Source organism: Danio rerio, chromosome 17 (assembly GCF_049306965.1).
Source record: "Danio rerio strain Tuebingen ecotype United States chromosome 17, GRCz12tu, whole genome shotgun sequence".
In the NCBI taxonomy this organism is placed as follows: domain Eukaryota; kingdom Metazoa; phylum Chordata; class Actinopteri; order Cypriniformes; family Danionidae; genus Danio; species Danio rerio.
Window position 1 is genome coordinate 6,956,357 of NC_133192.1, and position 20,314 is coordinate 6,976,670.

Below are 20,314 nucleotides of genomic sequence, written 5' to 3' on the forward strand. Positions count from 1 at the left end.
TGAATTCAAATATATATATATATATATATATATATATATATATATATATATATATATATATATATATATATATATATATATATATATATATATATATATATATTGATACAGACACTCTTTAGCACAAATAATATCAGCAGAGTGTGAGTCCAGCAGCTTGAACAGATCTTGCGTCATTCTAATCCCATTGCTTGTCCATTAGGAGTATCTTAAGCTGGGTTAGAGGATTGAGGTTGACTTGCATCAGTCATTAATCTAGTCCAGCTATTAGTCAGTGGTGTTTAAATGCAATTCAACACAGATTGTTACACAAGCTTAAAATTTATACAGCATGTTTACAGTTTAGAAGACCATCTACTTTTAATAAAATGCTGTTTAACTGTTTAATTCCAATTGCAACACCCACTTGTGTTGTGTTTCAGACCAGGAAAGGGTTCCCTGTATTAGAAATCTTATAGAATATATGCAAGGGACCTATATGACATACAAGTGCATATTTACATTTTGCAGATATATAAAATGTGTATATATGTATATCTACTGTATTTAATCAGGGCACATACACATTTTTAATACTAAAATTCCAAGACTTTTCCAGAACTTTTAAGTACATTTTATGACACAATGTTTCATAATGTCTACATATACAGTTGAAGTCAGAATTATTAGCCCCCCCTTTGAATTTTTAAAAAATTTGTTTTAAATATTCCCCAAATGATATTTAACAGAGCAAGGAAATTTTCACAGTTTGTCTAATAATATTTTTTCTTCTGGAGAAAGTCTTATTTGTTTTATTTCGGCTAGAATAAAAGCAGTTTTTAATTTTTTAAACACCATTTTAAGGACAAAATTATTAGCCTCTTTAAGCTAATTTTTTTTCGATAGTCTACAGAACAAACCATCGTTATACAATAACTTACCTAATTACCCTAACCTGCCTAGTTAACCTAATTACCCTAGTTAAGCCTTTAAATGTCACTTTAAGCTGTGTAGAAGTGTCTTCAAAATATCTAGTCAAATATTATTTGCTGTCATCATGACAAAGATAAAATAAATCAGTTATTAGAGATGAGTTATTAAAACTATGTTATGTTTAGAAATGTGTTGACGAAATCTTCTCTACTCTTCTCTAAAATAAACAGGGGCTCTAATAATTCAGGGGGGCTAGTCATTTTGACTTCAACTTTACATGGTAAATAATAAGAAAAACAATGATTATTATTTTTTTAAATGAACACAAAAAGAATACAATTTAATAACTCCTATAATATTGATACAAGTGAAGTGTGAGTAGATAGTGAGTAGATTTTAATCTTAAAGTTAACTGTTCCTATAAGGCCTGTGACTGTGTGAACATTTCAATAATTAAACATTTTAAAACATTCGCACACAAGTTTTTTTTTTATAGAAAAAAATAATAATAATATACAATAAAGACTATGCAGTGTTGATTATTCAATATCTGTATCAGAATAATAAATACCTGAAAACTATAAATCACTTTTATCTTTACTATATTTTATTTATGCTTGTCATTTGTTTGGTAAATACAATTCGAGATTTACTCCCCTACAAAATCCCCCTAATCAATCCAAATAAAGCTGTTAAATCATCTGCTGAAATTGTATTCACATTGCAATATATATCCTCCTGAGACCCAAATACATTTTTTTCCAGTTTTTTTTTCTTCTGTGATTTCCTACATCCTTTGGGTTAAACAAAATCAACAATTTAAAGTTTCTACATTTTGTTATTATTTTTAATTTTACAGCATGTCCACTGTAGTGGACCACAGGACCATTTTAGTTCCAAACGACCGCCAAACTCAAAAAACAAAACTGTACAGGAGATGGCTGTAGGGATATTAATCCAATATTAATGTAACAAAAACAAAATTCCTTTTGTATTAAAATTCCTGAAACAGTTTAGTCTGCAAGACTAAGAGGCTTACTAAAAAAATAAAATAAAAATAAGTGATGTTAATGATGTTAGTCAAATTTAACACAAAAGCGATTTAAAACTGATTGCCATTGTCTGATTGTCAGACTCTAAATCAGAGTCTCCCTCAACTATCTTATAAAGAATCCTCTCTGCTTCAGTTCTGCCCCCTACAACATGCAGTCATTAATTACATTAAGATGGATCTGGTGTGCACTATAGTGGACATTTAAAAAAAAGGATATTTAAAACACAAACAAGTTAACCGCTTTGAAAGCTAAATGTATTGTTCCTGACACTTTCATAAACAAATATACATGTAATAATAATAGTAAAAAAACATTTAAAAAGCAAAATTTTACATACCTCTCTCCTTCCTATAAAATGTGCTTGTTTGTATGCCAGCCATTTTGGATGCAGTGTAAGAAGGGGTTCCTAGCATGCCAGCCAATCAAATGACAAAGCCCAGGATGTCCTCTGAACAGTACAACAGGACTTGACAGGGTAGCTCAAAAAATTAAAAGAAAATTCATGAAAACGCAATGTCCACATCGTAATGTCAGATTTTTCCTATATCATGCAGTCCTAATTCAAATATACGGATATTTGTTAAAATAATTTTCATGACTTTTCCAAAACTTTGTGGGGTTTTCTGTTTTTCCAAAACTTTTCCAGACCTGGAAAATGCCATGTCAAAATTTCCATGACTTTTCCAAGTTTTCCATGACCGTATGAACCCTTTATAATGCATTTAAACCATTGGAATTATAAATATAGTGGTGTGAAAAGTGTTAGTGTTTCATCTTTTTCTGTTTCTGATTATCAAAAAAATTAAAATATGAGTTCAAAATAATAATAATAATAAAAATCCAAAATCCAAACATGGGTTCTGCAGCAGGACAAGATTTAAAGCACACCCGCAAGTCCACTTCTGAATGGCTCAAGAAAAACTGGAGTGACCTAGTCAAAGCCCTGACCTGCATCCAATTGAGATGCCCTGACATGACCCTAAAAAGGCGGTTCATGCTGGAAAACCATTCAATGCGACTGAATTACAACAATTCTGGGAGGCCTAAACGGTTATTAGGTTTAGGGGCTAACACTTTACACATCAGGACTATGTAGTTTTGTATTTTGTACATTTCAAACTGCATGATGTTTACTTGTGTTAAGCCTAGAGGTTAGTGCGTTGACACATGGTGCAGTAGCACGTCAGGGCGTTCCGAGTTTGAATCCCGGCTCGAGGACATTTCCCAACCCTACCCCCCTCTCGCTCTCCCACTTCACTTTCTGTCCTATCTAATAACGGCAAAAAGGCCAAAAATTAAATATTTTAAAATAAGAGAAAAACATCCAAAACAATTAATAAGGGGCCAAACACTTTTTCATAACATTATGTACGCATGTTTAAATATATTAGTTTTAATTTTATATATGTGTTCGTATATTTTATATATGTACAATCCAAATATGTGAACTTGAATGTCATGCATGTAATTTGCATTTATTTCCATGTGTCATATTTAATATGGGCTATCATAATTCTGTCATCATTCACTAATCAAAAACCTGTTTGAGTTTCTTCTGTTGAACACAAAAGAAAATATTTAGAAAATGTTGGAAACCAGTAACCATTGACTTCCACAGTATTTGTTTTTACTACTAAATGCCAGTGGTTACCGTTTTTATAACAGTACTCAAAATATCTTCTTTTGTGTTCAGCAGAAAAATAAAACAAACAGGTTTGAACCCAACTTGAAAGTCTGTATATGTGATTAAATGTTATCTTTTGGGGTGAACTATCCCTTTAAATACACTTAATCAGACTAATATCAACTGAAATGTTTATATTATAGCCAAAGGTGGAAAAGGTCTCGATTAAGTGCCTGTAGACGCATTTTTAACATCTGTCAAAGTATTTAGAGCTGCCAAAATATTTAAGTAATGTAAATGTAATTTGCATTGTTGCTAGAAGGAAGAAGGAAAACTGCCTTAAAAAGTGCACTTACAGTAACCGCAACAGTCCAGACATTATTACATTACTGTTGTTTATCAGGTCACAGAAAACACACACTCCTACTGTACAATAATCAACATAAAGGTTTACACAATGAACATTCATTTGCCAAGGCTGAATGTTTACATGCCACTTTGTGTACATTCGAATCAGAAAAGCTATCCTTTTCATTATTATTATTTTAATCAGCAGCATACGTAACAAAAAGATCAGTCAGTAATGGAATATTTCCTGGGAATATGGAAACTAAGAAACTTCATAATCACCTTTAAGTAATACTAATTAATTAACAATACTAGTCATTCACAAACATGTTTTTGGGGGTATATGCACTATAACACTCTGTTTGTATATGGATGAATCTCATGGAATGGGTCGATTTCAGTTTACTTTGTCCTACTTTGTCCATAAAGTTGAAGATAGAATTATTATTTCTCCTAATGAAATTTGTATACTTTTTCAAATATTTCTGAAGTTCTGTTTAACAGAGAGATTTAAAAAAAGCTTTAATAACTAATTTCTAATAACTAATTTCTTTTGGTCTTTGTCAAACAGTACATACGTTTTTACTAGTTGCTTTTTTATACTATTAAGCTTAAGCTGCAATTTAAGGGCCTAACTAGTTTAATTGGGTTAATTAGGCAATTTATTGGACGATAGTGATTTGTTCTGTAGCCATCAAAAAATACTATTAATAATAATATTGAGCCAAACATAATAATAAGCCAAACTATTTCCTTACTCTGTTAAACATCACTTGGTAAATACACTTTAATAGGTATACCTTACTAGTTCCGGGCTGGACCCTTAATCCTTCGTGGCATAGATCAAACAAGGTACTGAAAAGATTTCTCAGAGATTTTGCTCCATATTGACATGATAGCATCACACAGTTGCTGCAGATTTGTTGGCTGCACATCCATAATGTGAATCTCCCGTTGCACCACATCCCAAAGGTGCTCTATTGGATTGAGTTCTGGTGACTGTGGAGGCCATTTGAGTACAGTGAACTCATTGTCATGTTCAAGAAACCAGTCGGAGATTATTTACGCTTTAATATGTGATATCCTGCTGGAAGAAGCCATCGAAAGATGAGTACACTGTGGTCATAAAGAAATAGACATGGTCAGCAGCAATACTCAGGTAGGCTGTGGCGTTGACTCAATTGGTACTAAAGGGCCCAAAGTGTGCCAAGAAAAAATACCCCACACTATTACACCACCACCACCAGCCTGAGCTGTTGATACAAGGCAGGATGCATCCATGCTTTCCTGTTGTTGATGCCAGGCTGACCCGACCATCCGAATGTCACAGCAGAAATCAAGACTCATCAGACCAGGCGACGTTTCTCCAATCTTCTATTGTCTAATTTTTATGAGTCTGTGTAAATTGTAGCCTCAGTTTCCTGTTTTTAGCTGACAGGAGTGGCACCCGGTGTAGTCTTCTGCTGCTGTAGCCCATCCTCCTTAAGGTTGGACGTGTTGTGTGTTCAGAGATGCTCTTCTGCAGACCTCGGTTGTAGCGAGTGCTTAATTGAGTTACTGTTGCTCTTCTATTGAACCAGTCTGACCATTCTCCTCTGACCGCATCAACAAGGTATTTGCGCCCACAGAACTGCAGCTCACTGGATATTTTAAGATTTTCAGCCGTTCTCTGTAAACTCTAGAGATGGTTGTGCGTGAAAATCCCAGGAGATCTGCAGTTTCTGAAATACTCAGATCAGCCCATCGAGCACCAACAACCATGCCACATTCAAAGTCACTTAAATCCCCTTTCTTCCCCATTCTGATGCTCAGTTTGACCTGCAGCTGATCGTCTTGACCATGTCTACATGCCTGAATGCATTGAGTAGCTGCCATGTGATTGGCAGATTAGCAATTTGCGTTATCGAGCAGTTGCACAGTGAGTGTATTTAACAAAGAATTTCATTGGAGGGTGAATAATTTAAAGTAAAGTATTTTTCCATGAGATTTACCCATCCACACTGAAAAAAAATCATTAGATTTAATTAATTTTTTAAAGGCAAGTGGTTGCAAACAATTTATATGGGCTGAATTCAAACAAACAAATCAAATTGAACATCACTTATTTTAATTAGTTTGATTAAATTGAGTCCATATAAATTGTTTGCAACCACTTACCCTACAAAAACTTTGTAAATCCAATGAATCATTTGCTTCAGTGTACTTTTTAATGCATTTTTTCCAGTATATTTTGTGTTGCAGCTACCTCTGTAATTTATGCCGCAATTTATATGTGTTAGTTACATGTAGGCTATGCCTACTCCAGTCTACTCCAGTTCAGAAACAGGCTCATGGATGAGAGCCATCAGCATCTCCCGCAGCTCAGTAAATGTGGGTCTCTCCTTAGGGTTTGCCTTCCAGCACAGGAGCATAATGCCGTAAAGCGATTCAGGACAGCCGGCCGGTCGGGGCATCCGCTCTCCTCGCTGAATCCCTCGAACACACGACATTTTGTCTTGACCTGAGATTGTGGAATCAACAAACACAACCCCAAATCAGAAAAAAAAATGTGAGAGTATGGAAAACGCAAATAAAAAAAAGAAAGTAGTCATTTCTGAATTTACTTTGACTTGTATTTTAATGCAGACAATATAACAAACATTATTTAATGTGTTCCTCATGATTTTATTATTATTATTTTTTTCAAAAACTGTCACAGCAGCAAGAATCGTCATTCATCTGTAAGCGATATCCCCACATGGGCTCAGGACTACTTTGGCAAACCTTTGTCAAGTACCACAATACAGTTTCAGTTTCCTTCATTTTTGTCATTTAAAACATCACAATAAAACTGTAATGCAGAACGAAATTACGTTGCAACAGACCCAACAAGAACATAAAAGAAATCACTATAAAAACACTATAAAATCCTAACATCATAAGTGAAGTTTACTCATAGGCTGTTTCTCAATTCCAAGAACGCAGAGAATAGACTTGTGTTCTTGTGGAGAGCGGTCTTGCCAGGTGTCCTCGGAAGAACGAACTCAGGAGACCGCGAGGGCAGAGAACACGTCCTTTGAGAATTCAGATGCTGCGTTCTTCCTTCCTGATGGTCACATGACCTTCACGCGTTTTAAATGGTAAATTATTTAAACATTACAGCCTTCATACAACGATTTATTGTTTCCCCCTTCTTCAAAATATATACTTTGCATAAAAACATTATAAATATACTCTGCACAATATAAATTAAACACATTTTAATACGAATTTCAGCAAACAAACACTCTTAATGTGTTTATTCCTTTATTAAGATGTTCATGGTAATCTTTACTTTCACCGTTTCCTTTAGGGAAACTTCTGAGGTAAATAAATGATATCTCTGAACTTTAATAATAAATCTAGATAAATGCAGCGCTTCCCACCTCCAGTCGCAATGACTTCTGGGACTTCCAGAGCGAGTTCAGTGCTCAAGTCTGCATCGGTGCGTCCTCGATATCAAGAACACATCCGGGAAGTTTCACGCGTCCTCCGTACTTGCGGTCTTGAGTATTGGAACTGAACTTAGGCAGCTGATGATGACGTTTCACGAGAACACGAGGACGCAAGACCGCTGAAGAACGCATATTGAGAAACAGCCATAAACTAATTTCGAGAGGAGCACGTGATTATGACTGAACACGGCTGGTTCTGCATTAGCATGCATGATCCACCAATCAGGCCTTTCCTAACCCACTATAAAGAGCCAGGGTTTTTTCACTACAGTCATCTTCGATTTGAAGAATCCCCCCTTCCACCCCTACCTCTTCACCTTTCCCTCCATAGGGCAGCAGGGTGGCCCAGTGATTAGCACTGTTGCCACACAGCAAGAACGTCACTGGTTCTAGTCCTTCAACAGGCCGGTGGTCGTTTCTGTGCGTAGTTTGCATGTTCTTCCCATGATCACGTGGGTTTTCCCCGGGTCCTCCGGTTTCCTCCAACATTCCAAAAACATGCACAACAAGTGAATTGATCAATCTAAAATTTGCACTACAGTTAATCTCTCACCCTGCAGCATATCTTTTCATAGCATTCAATTTAGTCATCCGTTTTTATCAAAGGGGAGTTGTCGAGATCTACCCGAGCTAAAAGGCTCGCCTCTCGCCCTGCATACGAGAGGGGTCTGGCTGCAGACCTGGTGCAGTGCAATCTGGGCTGCATCCAATGCTTTTTAATGGGCTCACCTAACCCTACTCGTCACAGTGACGTCACTAGCTCCATTTGAGTGCATTGTGTCTGACATTACATCTCTGGGTGATGCAGTCTCAGCTTGCATCATAAAGGCTGCATCCAGATACTATTGCTGCAAACGGGAGGGAGCCCAGAGCTCAAGGTCCTTTTGAGCTCAGGGCTCTCTCCCGGGACAGCATGCCAAACTTGCTTATAATCAATCATCAGCTAGGTGTGAACTCTTGAAACAAGCTTTTATAATTTCATAAAAATATAAAAGTATAGTTATATAAGTTAAACCTATTTAAAAACAAAAATCTCTAAAGAGAATAACTTAATACTTAAATACCTATTTCACCATGGGTTATAATAGTTGTAATAATAACAATGTATGCTATTTATTGATTTACTATCACACTAGCTATCAATAATGTTTAAGAAATTTTATTATTCAAAAGTCTTATAATGACAGGATAAAAACTATCACGGAACTATGTGATAATTAAGGGTGTCACGATCCTCCAAATCCTCGATTCGATTACATTTTCGATTCTAAAGGCACGATTCGATTCGATTTTCGATTATGAATAATGAATTAATTAATGACCAATTAATTATTTGTAGCCTACCGTTTAAACTACCTGACCTGCATGGTCTTTGTTTTACCCATAAACAAATCATACAGTAAATGAATAAAGGTAAGTTACACACATAATTACCACCTGTCAATCACTTTTTTTTTGGGACTCATGAATAGGCAGTGATCTGTGTCATTATAATGGCGTCGGTAAAAAAAGATGCACAAGCAACAGGAACCAGCCAACAGTATCTGAGGTGTTCGCTAAAATGACTAAGTACAAGTGAGTGAAAGATTGAAGCAGTCCTCTGACTGCCTGCACCTGCTGTCTCGAGCGCATGGCTGTGTGTGCGTCTGTGTCTGTGTGGTCACGTGATGTGCATTTTCAGAGGTAGAGAGGAAGGAGGGCTGCTCAGAAATGCTACACACCACTGTGGATGTCAAATCGTTGTCGTTCTAAAATGCCATTTAAAAACAAAGGCAGTGTAAACAGGGCCTGAGTGTGTACTTTTCGCGAGCGGATTTGCAACGGGGGAGGGTCGCGATGCTGGTGTTGTCTATCGGACGAACCTTACGTAATGCGTACATAGCAGAGCTTGCAAAACTTTTTTTTTTTTTTATGTCCACAACACGAACGTTGTCAACATAACTCACTGGAAATCCAAAATGCTCACACACCGGCGACTTCATTGAAAGAGGAGAGGGTTTAAGCTCTGTCGACGGGTCTCTTGCTTCTGCAGTTTAACAAGCACTTCAACAAGCCTGTTTTTTTCCCGCTTGGCAAGCCAAGCTGACGTGACATGGGGGCATGGCAGCATCGACGATTCTATTTTTTGATTCGATAATCGAAATTGAGCATAAATTTCGATCGATTTCGATTAAAAATCGAAATCGTGACACCCCTAGTGATAATACGTAGTTGCATCCACAAATGCCGGTTAAAACTCTACTGTGCCAAAAGGAAGCCCTATGTTAACAGTGTCCAGAATATCTCAGGGCTCAGAGGCATCTGGGATGGACCATCACACAGTGGAAACATGTACTGTGATCAGATGAATCAGTATTTCAGGTGTTTTGGATGATGTGTTCTCCCGACCAAAGAAGAAAAAACTGTTACCAGTAACAAGTTTGAAATCCAGGGTCTGTCATGGTATGGGGTTGTGTTAGTGCCCTTGGCAAAGCTAACTTGCACTTCTGTGGTGCACCATTAATGCTGAAAAGTACTCAGAGATTTTGGAGCACAATATGTTGCATTCTTCTCCAGGGAAGCCCATGCATATTTCAACAAGACGATGCTAAATCACATTCTGCACACATTACAAAGTCCTGGATGTGGAGAATGAGGATACTTGATTGGCCTGTCTGCAGTCCCGACCTATCTTTAATAGGGAATGTGTGGCACGTTTTGAAGTGCAAAATGCGACCGAAGACCCACCTGAATGTTGCCCACCTTAAGACTTGTTTGCAGGAAGAATGGGACAAAATTACACTTCATCACTTGGTGTCTTCAGTTCCTAAATGTGTTTTATTTGTTGTGAAAAGGTATGGCAACATTACAAAGTGGTAAATGCTTTACTGTCCTAACGTTTTTTTTTTTTAAATGTGTTGCAAGAACCAAAATTGGAATATGTGTTTATTTTAAACTTTTAAATTCAATTCAATTCAATTCAGCTTTATTTGTATAGCGCTTTTACAATGTCGATTGTGTCAAAGCAGCTTCACATAAATGGTCATAGTAACTGGATCGAACAAACAATAAAATCATGAGGAACACATTAAATAATGTTTGTTGTATCATCTACAATGACATACAAGTCAAAACAAATTTAGAAATCATTACTTTCTTTTTTTATTGGTGTTTTCCATACTCTCCCAACTATTTCTGATTTGAGGTTGTACAACAGAGTTGGCAGAGATGCAACACTATAAACCAAAAATATTATCTGAATTTTTTAGAAAGTTCTAACATTTTCCCAATAATGTTTATTAAATGTTTGGTGTAAAGTAAAAGTTCCTTTAAAGTCAAAGTTCAATCATTCATTTACTCATCCCCCACTTGTTCGAGTTTCTTTCTTCTGATGAACATAAAGGAAGATATTTTGAAGAATGTTGGAAAAAAGCAGCCATTGACTTCCATATGAGTTTTTTTGTCTGTTTGTATTTCATTTGTAGTTTTTTTAGCAGTCTTCACAATATCTTGTTTAGTGTTCAACGAAAGAAAGAAGAACCACTTTATTGTGAGTAAATGATGATACTTTATTTGGGTTGACTATCACTTTAAAGCAGTGGTCACCAAACTTGTTCCTGGAGGGCCGGTGTCCTGCAGATTTTAGCTCCAATCCTAATCAAACACACCTGAACAAGCTAATCAAGCTCTTACTAGGTATACTTAAAACATCAAGGCAGGTGTGTTGAGGCAAGTTGGAGCTAAACCCTGCAGGGACACTGGCCCTCCAGGACCAGGATTGGTGACCCCTGCTTTAAAGGGATAGTTCAACCAAAAATACTAATTCTGTCTCATTTTTTTACCCTCAAGTGATTGGCTGTAAACCTTCATACATGTTTTTTCTTCAATTGAACACAAAAGAAAGATATTTTGATGAAAGCTGGGAACTTGTAACCATTGATTTGCATAGTAGGAAAAACAAATACTATGGAAGTCAATGGTTACCCTTAAGATTTGTAGCATTCTTCAAAATATCTTCAATTGTGTTCAACAGGAGAAAGAAACTCATAAAGGTTTGAAACAAGTGAGTTGATGGTGACAGTATTTTGGGGTGAACGATTACATTAAGGATTTTCTCCGGTAGGTGTTTCGAAATAATTAGTGAACATTAAAATGTGTGATAACGTGGAGAGTCACTTAATACTTTCTCAAATAAAACCCGGACCACAAAAGTTTTCATTTTTTTACAGGGTTTCTGCAGGTTTCACATGTTAAAATTTAAGACTTTAAGACATTTTTAAGACCATTATGAATGACTTTTTACACCCATAAAGGGCCAAAGGCTAAGAAACTTTTCAAATGGCCCAGATGGAAAAGATTTGTATTAGCCCTTTTTAAAAAATAAGAATTTAATTCATTTAATAATACAATAATAATAAAAATATATAAAAATATTTTAGATTTTATTTCTTAGATAAATATTTTAAATATTGTGTAAAAACAAGCAGCTCTGCCTGAATCTATACACATTTTTTTCCAACATAAACTTTCTTTAAAATTATTAAAAAATGAACAAATGTTTTTTTTAAAAGTTTTAAAAAATATAATAAACTAAATCTATGCACAACAATCTGTCCAGGTTGGTGTCCTCAGCAGTAAATACAAGGAGAACTACTAAACAAATGTTACTGTAAGGAAAATAATTAAACCATTATGATAAATGAAGTTAAAGATGATCTTTTAAAAAAAAGTTTAAAGTTTTATTGACATGATTGTTGGTGACTGTTTTGGCCAGATTTGGTAGCAATACATGAACTAAGGAAAATTAAGACCTGTTTAAAAAAAAGATTTAAGACCTACAACACAATATTTCAGTAAATTTAAGGCTTTTTAAGGCCTAACATTAGAATTTTGAGATTTAAAACATTTTAAGTCCCTGCAAAAACCCTGTTTAAACTGTGATTTATAAATCACCTGAAAGCTCAATAAATAAGCTTTCAATAATGTACAGTATACTATAGAGCATTGTAAACATTTACATTATGAGTTAAACATAAGATGTAGCAGAAAATGCTAGTTTTTATTTGCTTGGTCTGTTTGTTTACATGGAAATGGGATTTTGTAGCCCTAAAATGGGCTTTAAAATGCTGAAGTTTAGGAAAATGATACTGCACATATATGACCCTGGACCACAAACAACAAAACCAGTTAAAAGTCCCAATTTGTTTTAAATGACATGTTTACATTGACTTAGAGCTTTATAAATCAGCTTTCTAATGATGTATACATTATTATGATATGATAATATTTGGCTGTGATTCACCTATTTAAAAATCTGAAATCTGATGGTTTCCAAAAATTCTAAATATTGAGAAAATCACTTTTTCTACAGTTTTATAGCCTAAATAACGAGCTTGGCAATGCATATTACTAATGAAAAGTCAAATTGTCATATATTTACAGTAGAGAATTTGCTAAATATCTTTACAGAACATGATCTTCACTTAATATTCTGATTTTAGTGGCATAAAGGAAATATCTGTCATTTCCAGGATCGCATTTGTATTATATTATGAGTGTGAAGTGCATTTACCAGGGTATGGGTCATCTCCATATGTGACAATTTCAGTTAAAAGGATGCCGAAGGACCAGACGTCGCTCTTGCTCGTGTACTCGCCGTTGTCGAATATCTCTGGAGCCATCCATTTCACCGGAAGTCTGACATCTGCTGGCAGACCACAACTCAGACGTGTACTCTCATTTGGGTGTGTAATATGTATGAATATACTGTATTTTCTCACCTGAAGAAATCCTTTGGTTTCCAGGTCTGTTAACTTGAGCGAGTCCGAAGTCGGCAATTTTGCAGGACTGCATCTCGGTGAGCAGAATGTTCTCGGCTCTCAGATCCCGGTGAACTATTTTATTCTCAATGTAAATCATCCCTTCTGTTATCTGAGAGAAATTCAACGAACCCAAAACATTAATTAGAGACTTCACTAACTCATTCGGAAATATCTACTTTCTTATATTATTATTTTAAGCTATATTGATTTCAGGTACTGGCCATAGTCAAAATCACCTGTCAATCAAATCAAAGAAGGCGGGGCTTTACAGTTTTAAAAGAAAAAGGAGCGCGAATTCCAGCGAGGCTTCAGTTTTTAATGGTCGAAGTATGAGTTAAGATTTAGCTAAATCATAAAATTATTATTGTAATGTCTGTAAACTTTATAGTTTGAACAATATTGGGGCAGGACAGGTGAAATACGATAATTTCCGGCCATGAGCTGCTTTTAAGAATGGAGTGCAGTGTTGCCAGATTAGGCGGTTTCCCACATTTTCCATGATTTTCGCGACCGTTACAAACTCCCCCTTTCGGCGAGTTTTGGATTGTTTTTAGGCTGGAATCAGTCAGCTACATCTGGCAACACTGATGGAGCGGCAGTTGTGAGGAAGAAGTGTGGCGTGCGCGCCAAGCAGACAACACCGATCAGACAATGCAGACAAATTAAGAAAGGTTGGGCAGCGTCAATGTTTTTTGAGGTAAAGTTAAGCTTGTATAATCATGTTTTAAGTGGGGTAATGCATATAAACGTGTATTAAAACAGGATGTGCAGTCGGGAATACCTACAGCAGGTGCTAATGCTGGGTAACAGCTACCGTAGCTGTGTCCAGGTAAGTGATCAATGATTGAGATATACAGTTGTAACCAGAAATGAACAGACACTGTATAAAAAGGCACATAACCATTTTAAAAAAAGGTCAGATGGTAATGGAACTAAACTTTTTCTCTTTTACGTAAATTAGGATTATTAAATTTGTTTCTGTTCTGCTTAATAGCAGAATAATGAGAGATTTTTTGAGAAATTGTTTTAACTTTTCCTTAAAGTCAAGTTTACATACAATAATATTATTCTGCCTCTGAAAAAGTTCAGATGATGGTGTCAAGGTTTTGGAAGTTTCTGATTGGCTAATTGCCAACATTTGAGTTAATTAGAAGCACAACTGTAGAATAGCATTTAAGGAAAACCTTTAATTTAAGGAAAACCTCAAACGCATTATTAACTCAATTAACAAAAAAAAAAAAAAAACAGATTACAATTTGTTAAATTACACTGGGAAAAAGGAATATTATTTGGAGACATGGATGGAACTAAGATTGAACTGTTTGGCCATAGTGACCCGTGTTGCATTCGGAGGACAAAGGGGAAAGCTTACAAGCCTAGGAACACCATCCCAACTGTGAAGTATTGGGGGCAGCATCATGTTGTGGGGCTGTTTTACTGCAGGAGGGACTGGTCCACTTCACAGTATAGATGGCATCATGAAGAAAGAACATTATGTAGAAATACTGAAGCATCATCTCAAGACATCAGCCAGGAAATTAAAACTTGGCCACAAATGGGTCTTCCAAACAGACCATGACCCTAAGCATACTGCCAAATTAAAATGTGCTTTAAGGACAAACAGAGTGAATGTTTTGGAGTGGCCATCACAAAGCCCTGATCTCAATCCTATAGAAAATTTGTGGGCAGAATTGAAAAAGCTTGTGCGAGCAAGACTGCCTACAAATCTGACTCAGTTACACCAATTCTGTCAGGAGGAATGGGCCAAAATTCCTTTAAGCTAGTTTGAGAAGCTTGTGGAAGGATACCCAAAACATTTGACCAAAGTTATACAGTTTAAAAGCAAAGCTAAAAAAATACCAAGGAAATGTATGTAAACTTTTGACTGTTTAGAAATTAATAAATAATTCTCTAAAAAATTCTCTCATTATTCTGGCATTTAGCAAATGTAAATAATTTAGGTAATCCTAATGGACCAAAAATAGTAAACATTTAGGATGATTTACCATCAGACATTTAAAAAAAAATGTTTATCTTCCTTATTTTAGAGTGTTTGTAAATTCTGGTTTCAACTGTTCATGTTTGTTTCATGCTGTTTATTTGTTAGTATTGTGTGTATGTATATTATAAGGGCTGTCTTTGATGTTTAAAAAGGTTTATGGTGAATGTTGTATTTTAAATGTTTTATGGTATGATCCAAATTGCCTTGAAACTATTGCTCGTTTCCACCTGATATGAAAACCTAAATGTGATTGTTCTGCTCACCTGCTACCAAAGTGGTTTACGTAGTAAATTATTTGATATCCCCTTTGTGTAATTAATTAAGGTTATTTAAATGAAAATCATTTTTCTTTATTTTCTTTCTAACAAACCAGGAGTTGCATTATTCACAGCTTTTTGTAACACCACTGTTATATTATTAAGAGACCTAAGAGTATTATCCATGCAAACTACTCAACGTTTAGGTTACAATTTGCCATTTTGAATGGACATTTTTTTTTGGTATGTTTGTATGAGAGGTGTAAAGTAAAGAGGTAAAAATGTTTAGCAAGAATTCACAGAGATTCAACAGAAGAAAAAAAAAACATTAATTTGAGACGTTACTAACTTGAGAAATTAACTAGTTGTTTTTCCATTTAATTTTAAGCTACATTTCAGGAAATCCAACCTGAAATTTTACACAGAATTAAGACATTTTAACAATCGATTTGATCAAGTAGTTTTTACCAGATGTCGTATCGGGCATACGAGAATAACACATGGTTTTTTGCTCCAAGGTGAAAACCCTACTCAGTGTTTGAGCTGCAAAACTCCTCTTACTATAAAACACATTTTACTGGACTGTCCTGCTTTTACTCATTCCAGAAGACTTTTTTTTAATGAAATGAACTCTTTTAAGGACATTTTTAACAAAGTGAAACCAGAAAAGATTTTAGTATTTTTATCATGTGTTAACACAAAAAATCTTATTTAATTTATGTTTTATTTTGTTTGTTGATTTTTAAATTGTATATTTATTATTGAAAGATTCCTGCCATGAAAATAGCCTTGGTTGCTGACATGGCATTAAATGATTAATAAATTAAATTAAAAGGCTATGTGACAAAACTATATTGAAGTAATGAGACTTGACTAACTCAATGAGAAATAACTAGTTTCTTATTTTAAGCTACATTTCAGGCTCTGGCCATAGTCAAAGAACCTGTTAATCGAATCAAAGAAGGCGGGGCTTTACAGGTTCAAATGCAACAAGCACGAATTCCAGCGAGGCTTCAGTTTTTAACGGTCAAAGTATGAGGTTAGATTGAGTTTTTTAACGTGTTTGGACATCCCTGATAAAATGCAGTTGTGTCAGATGTGAATGTGGAGTTTTTATGCTTGTGTAAGGTGTTTGAAGACCAGAATGAGGGCTTCCTCATTCCTCACCTCCTCCAGCGCATTTACCGAATTGATTTGTCCTTCATGATCATCGAATTCCAGGTCATGGCTTGGAGGACGGCGGAGCGGGAAATGAGGAAGCATCAATCTGAATATAGAGAAGCAGCTGATCTTGCATGACAGCAATACCAAACGCAATTGAAAAAATAATGAACCCGTCACCTGTATCCCTAACATTAAAGCCAATGTAGAGAGCCTTTTCCAGAAAATCAATCAATGAATGAATTGCTTACTTAAAAAAATGAATGCATCGACATGTATTGATTATAGTAACTCACTGGGCTATAAACCTGCACTGCTATAAAAAATTGAGTAATGGTGTTTCCTTCAAGCTTCATAAATTTTTTAATAAAAGCATTCCATTGTCATATAAAGACATTTTCATTCATTTATTTTCCTTCAGCTTAGTCACTTATTTACCAGGGGTCACCACAGCGCAATGAACTGCCAACTATTCCAGCATACGTATTACACAGCGGATACCCTTCCAGCCGCAACCCAGTACTGGGAAACATCCATACACTCACATACACTCACACTCATGCACTAAAGACAATTGTCGCTGAATTCACACGGGGCGTCAGCATCAACGCTTCCCGTTCCGTTTGAATGGGTAACGTGAGGCGTTGCTTGCTGCAGAAGTTGGGACTAGCTCAAGTTTTCAAGCGCAGACGGAAGCGTCACCCAATCAGATCGCTGTATGCAAATACACCAGCTAGACAGTAGCCTATTGCTGACTGAATTTTATTGGCTGACGCTGCTATGATGATCGTGTTAGCCCCAACTTCAGACAAGCCTTCAGTCAAGTGTTGACGCTGAAGTCCTGTTTGAATGGAGCGTTAGTTCATCCAATTCACCTATAGCGCATGTCTTTGGATTGTGGAGAAAATCGCAGCACCCAGAGGAACCAGAGACCTTTTTATTAGGCGGCAGTGCTTACCACCGAGCCATCGAGCTGCCCATAAAGACATTTTCAATCAATAAAATAAAAATCTGCCTTACAATACTTGTTTCATTCAAAACACACAGCGAGCTTAATAAATTTGTTTGGGAAACGATTAAAATATAAAATTTTAATATGTCATTAAATGATTCTGAATCTAAAAAAAGGAAAGGAGCAGATGATTGAATTTATGAATTTGATTTCATGTATCTTTATGATATTGAACTTTAACAAAATTATATAATCAAAGTCTCAGAGCGCAATTCAAATGCATAAATGACAAAACTTATGAAGCACAAAATATGGAAAACTTAATTTAGGAATATTTTTATAAGCCCCTTTCAAACATACAGACCCTTACGGAAAATTACCGGCTGTTTTCTGGAAAGGTCTTTATGTGTGAACAGGCCCTTTTTAAAGTAAAAAACATTGAGTTATTTATTTAACCCAATGGTTGAGTTAAACGTATGTGGTGCTTTGTTGGGCTATTTTTAACCTTTATTAGAATTTTTAATAATAACTCAATCAGTAGAGTTAAATTTGGTGCTTTTTTTGGTTATTTTTAACCTTTATTTGGTTAAGTTATCAACTCAAACAGTTGGGTTAAAAATTGGAATTTCAACAGTCAACTGATTTAACTGACACAAAGCTGTATTAATACACGTGCGCATTGCTATTTTGCGTTATAACGTTTATTCAAGTTCTAATGCAATAATAATGTAGTTATTTTTTTTAAATCAAATTACCTCTCAGTGTCATATTTTTTATATCCGTTTCACCATCTAAAACCATCTTTTATTAGATAGATGAGTGGTTAAAATGTATTGTACATTGTAGACGCTGAGTGAAGCCTGCTGCAGCTGCTGGATAGTCTCTACAGCACACAGAGCTCCATATTCTGCTCCATCAACACGATTTCTGCCTCCGCAGTTTATAACTGTCTGCATTTTGTTCTGTTTCTTCATTGTTCGTGATTCTAGATTTGTTTTAACAAAAGTGTCTAAAATCTAATAGAAATAAAGCATTTTCAATATTTTTGAAAACTATATAATATATATTAAACAGGCATAATGTGACAATGGAAAAATTACATTTAATGAAAATAACCCAATGCATTAAGTTAAATTATATTACTCTGCATTGGGTTAAAATAACGCATAGTTTGGATTGGAAGGTGCTATAATAACCTATAGTAGAGTTATATGTTGGGGTATTTTTAACCCAATTATTTTAACAGAGTACTGGTTCATTAGTTCTAGCAATTTTCTGCAAAGAGAAGTTGTAACATTACCGGTAATTTACCGGAATGCTGCGCTGTGTGAACGCAGAAGGAAGATCGAGTGAGAGTGCGCTCACGATTAGAACGTGCTGACGTGAGACATCTACTCCAGCCAATCAGAATACTCAGAGCCATTCACATCCGTGCTGTTTATGAAAATAAAAGCCTTAGAATATTTTCCCAGACGCATTTAGCTGCTAGATGTTACTCCGATATCGTTTCTATATTCCTTCTTAATATCAACTGTTTAAATAATTATTGCTAAAATGCTTATGATAAACGACTGTTTGTTTACCTTCAAGCTCTGCTTTAGTTGCTTGACGCGTGTGCACGTGAAGCAGCCGGTGAGTGCCAGCACACATATTATGTACATCTCGACATGCAAAAGTGTTTCTCCATATGTTTTCATCGAAGTTGTTCACAATACTCATCCATCCGCAGTTTGTAATTATGTCAAATGAGTAAACATTTAGCCATGGTTAGTACTTCTGCCTTGGGATGTCTCTGGGACAAAGCAGCTGCATGAATGCTAAAGTTTTAAATAAAATTTAAATTATTAACAAAAGCTTGACCCCTTCTATTTTTCAAAATACAAGCACCGCTATTTAGAGCTCATTTCTGGTTAATGATGTCAGAAATGATCGTTATTTTGGAATGGGTGTGTGAATGGTCTTTTCCGGAAAAATTCAGGAACGTCCTTGCCTGTGTAAACAGCGCTTTTTTGAGTTTACCATAAAGTAGTTCTTGTAATTTTCTGCATATTTACCGGCATCCCTGTGTGAAAAGGGCTATAGTGTCTTTCTGTTTTTCATTAAGCACATCTAACATGAGGGAGTGATTTTTGCACATTCACTCTTCAATTGGATTTGAATGCCAAAAATATCACCTAAATTGCTGATGATAAGTGTGAGCACAAATTGCCCTGGTGTTAAAGAGACAAAAACAAAGTTACCTGGATAGCAAAATCCAGCATGAGAGAAAACTCTAGGTCTTGTTTCTCCTTGTGACCTAAGGAAAAAAAAATAAACGATATGTTTATTTGTTTAAGAGCATTTATCACTTCAGTAGGAAAGCGATGTGTCGGTAGGGACGGGCGATACTTTTCAATTCTATTTGTTTATTGTCATGTGCACAATGCGTAAACAAGTTTCCCTGTACAATGACCTTCTTTGCCGTCCACAGTGAAGTCATACACATCATACATGACATAGATCTAAATAAATTGGGTCTCAAAGCCTACTGAAGCACATATGCTTTTTACTGGGGCAAGTTTTTGTTTTTTCTTTCTTTTGCACCGTCTCCCTGTGCCGCCCCCTGCAAGATGCCACCCTGGGTGATCGCTCATATTGCCCTTGCCTAAATCCACCACTGCATGCATCAGTGCATGTTTGCATTTTCATGTGAACAGAGATTTATTTTAAACTAAAGTGGTGAAGACTCT

The 20,314-nt window shown here is 35.6% G+C and overlaps 2 protein-coding genes across 2 annotated transcripts in view; one reads left to right on the forward strand and one right to left on the reverse strand.

The window, feature by feature from the left end:
• Positions 1-3,972: 3,972 nt before the first annotated feature.
• The window catches only part of si:ch73-340m8.2, a 32,675-nt gene continuing 16,333 nt past the window's right edge, over positions 3,973-20,314 (reverse strand). Inside the window, exons 6-9 of the mRNA XM_002665144.8 lie at positions 19,826-19,881; positions 13,172-13,322; positions 12,964-13,095; positions 3,973-6,439 (exon numbers count right to left, since the gene is read on the reverse strand). Of these exons, the coding sequence (XP_002665190.3) occupies positions 6,246-6,439; positions 12,964-13,095; positions 13,172-13,322; positions 19,826-19,881 (533 nt within the window). The 3' untranslated portion in view covers positions 3,973-6,245. The remainder of the gene's footprint in view (positions 6,440-12,963; positions 13,096-13,171; positions 13,323-19,825; positions 19,882-20,314) is intronic.
• fndc4b (fibronectin type III domain containing 4b) overlaps positions 13,791-20,314 on the forward strand; it is a 90,663-nt gene continuing 84,139 nt past the window's right edge. Inside the window, exons 1-2 of the mRNA XM_073928123.1 lie at positions 13,791-13,884; positions 13,976-14,042. The gene's annotated coding sequence lies outside the window, so the exon portion shown is untranslated. The remainder of the gene's footprint in view (positions 13,885-13,975; positions 14,043-20,314) is intronic.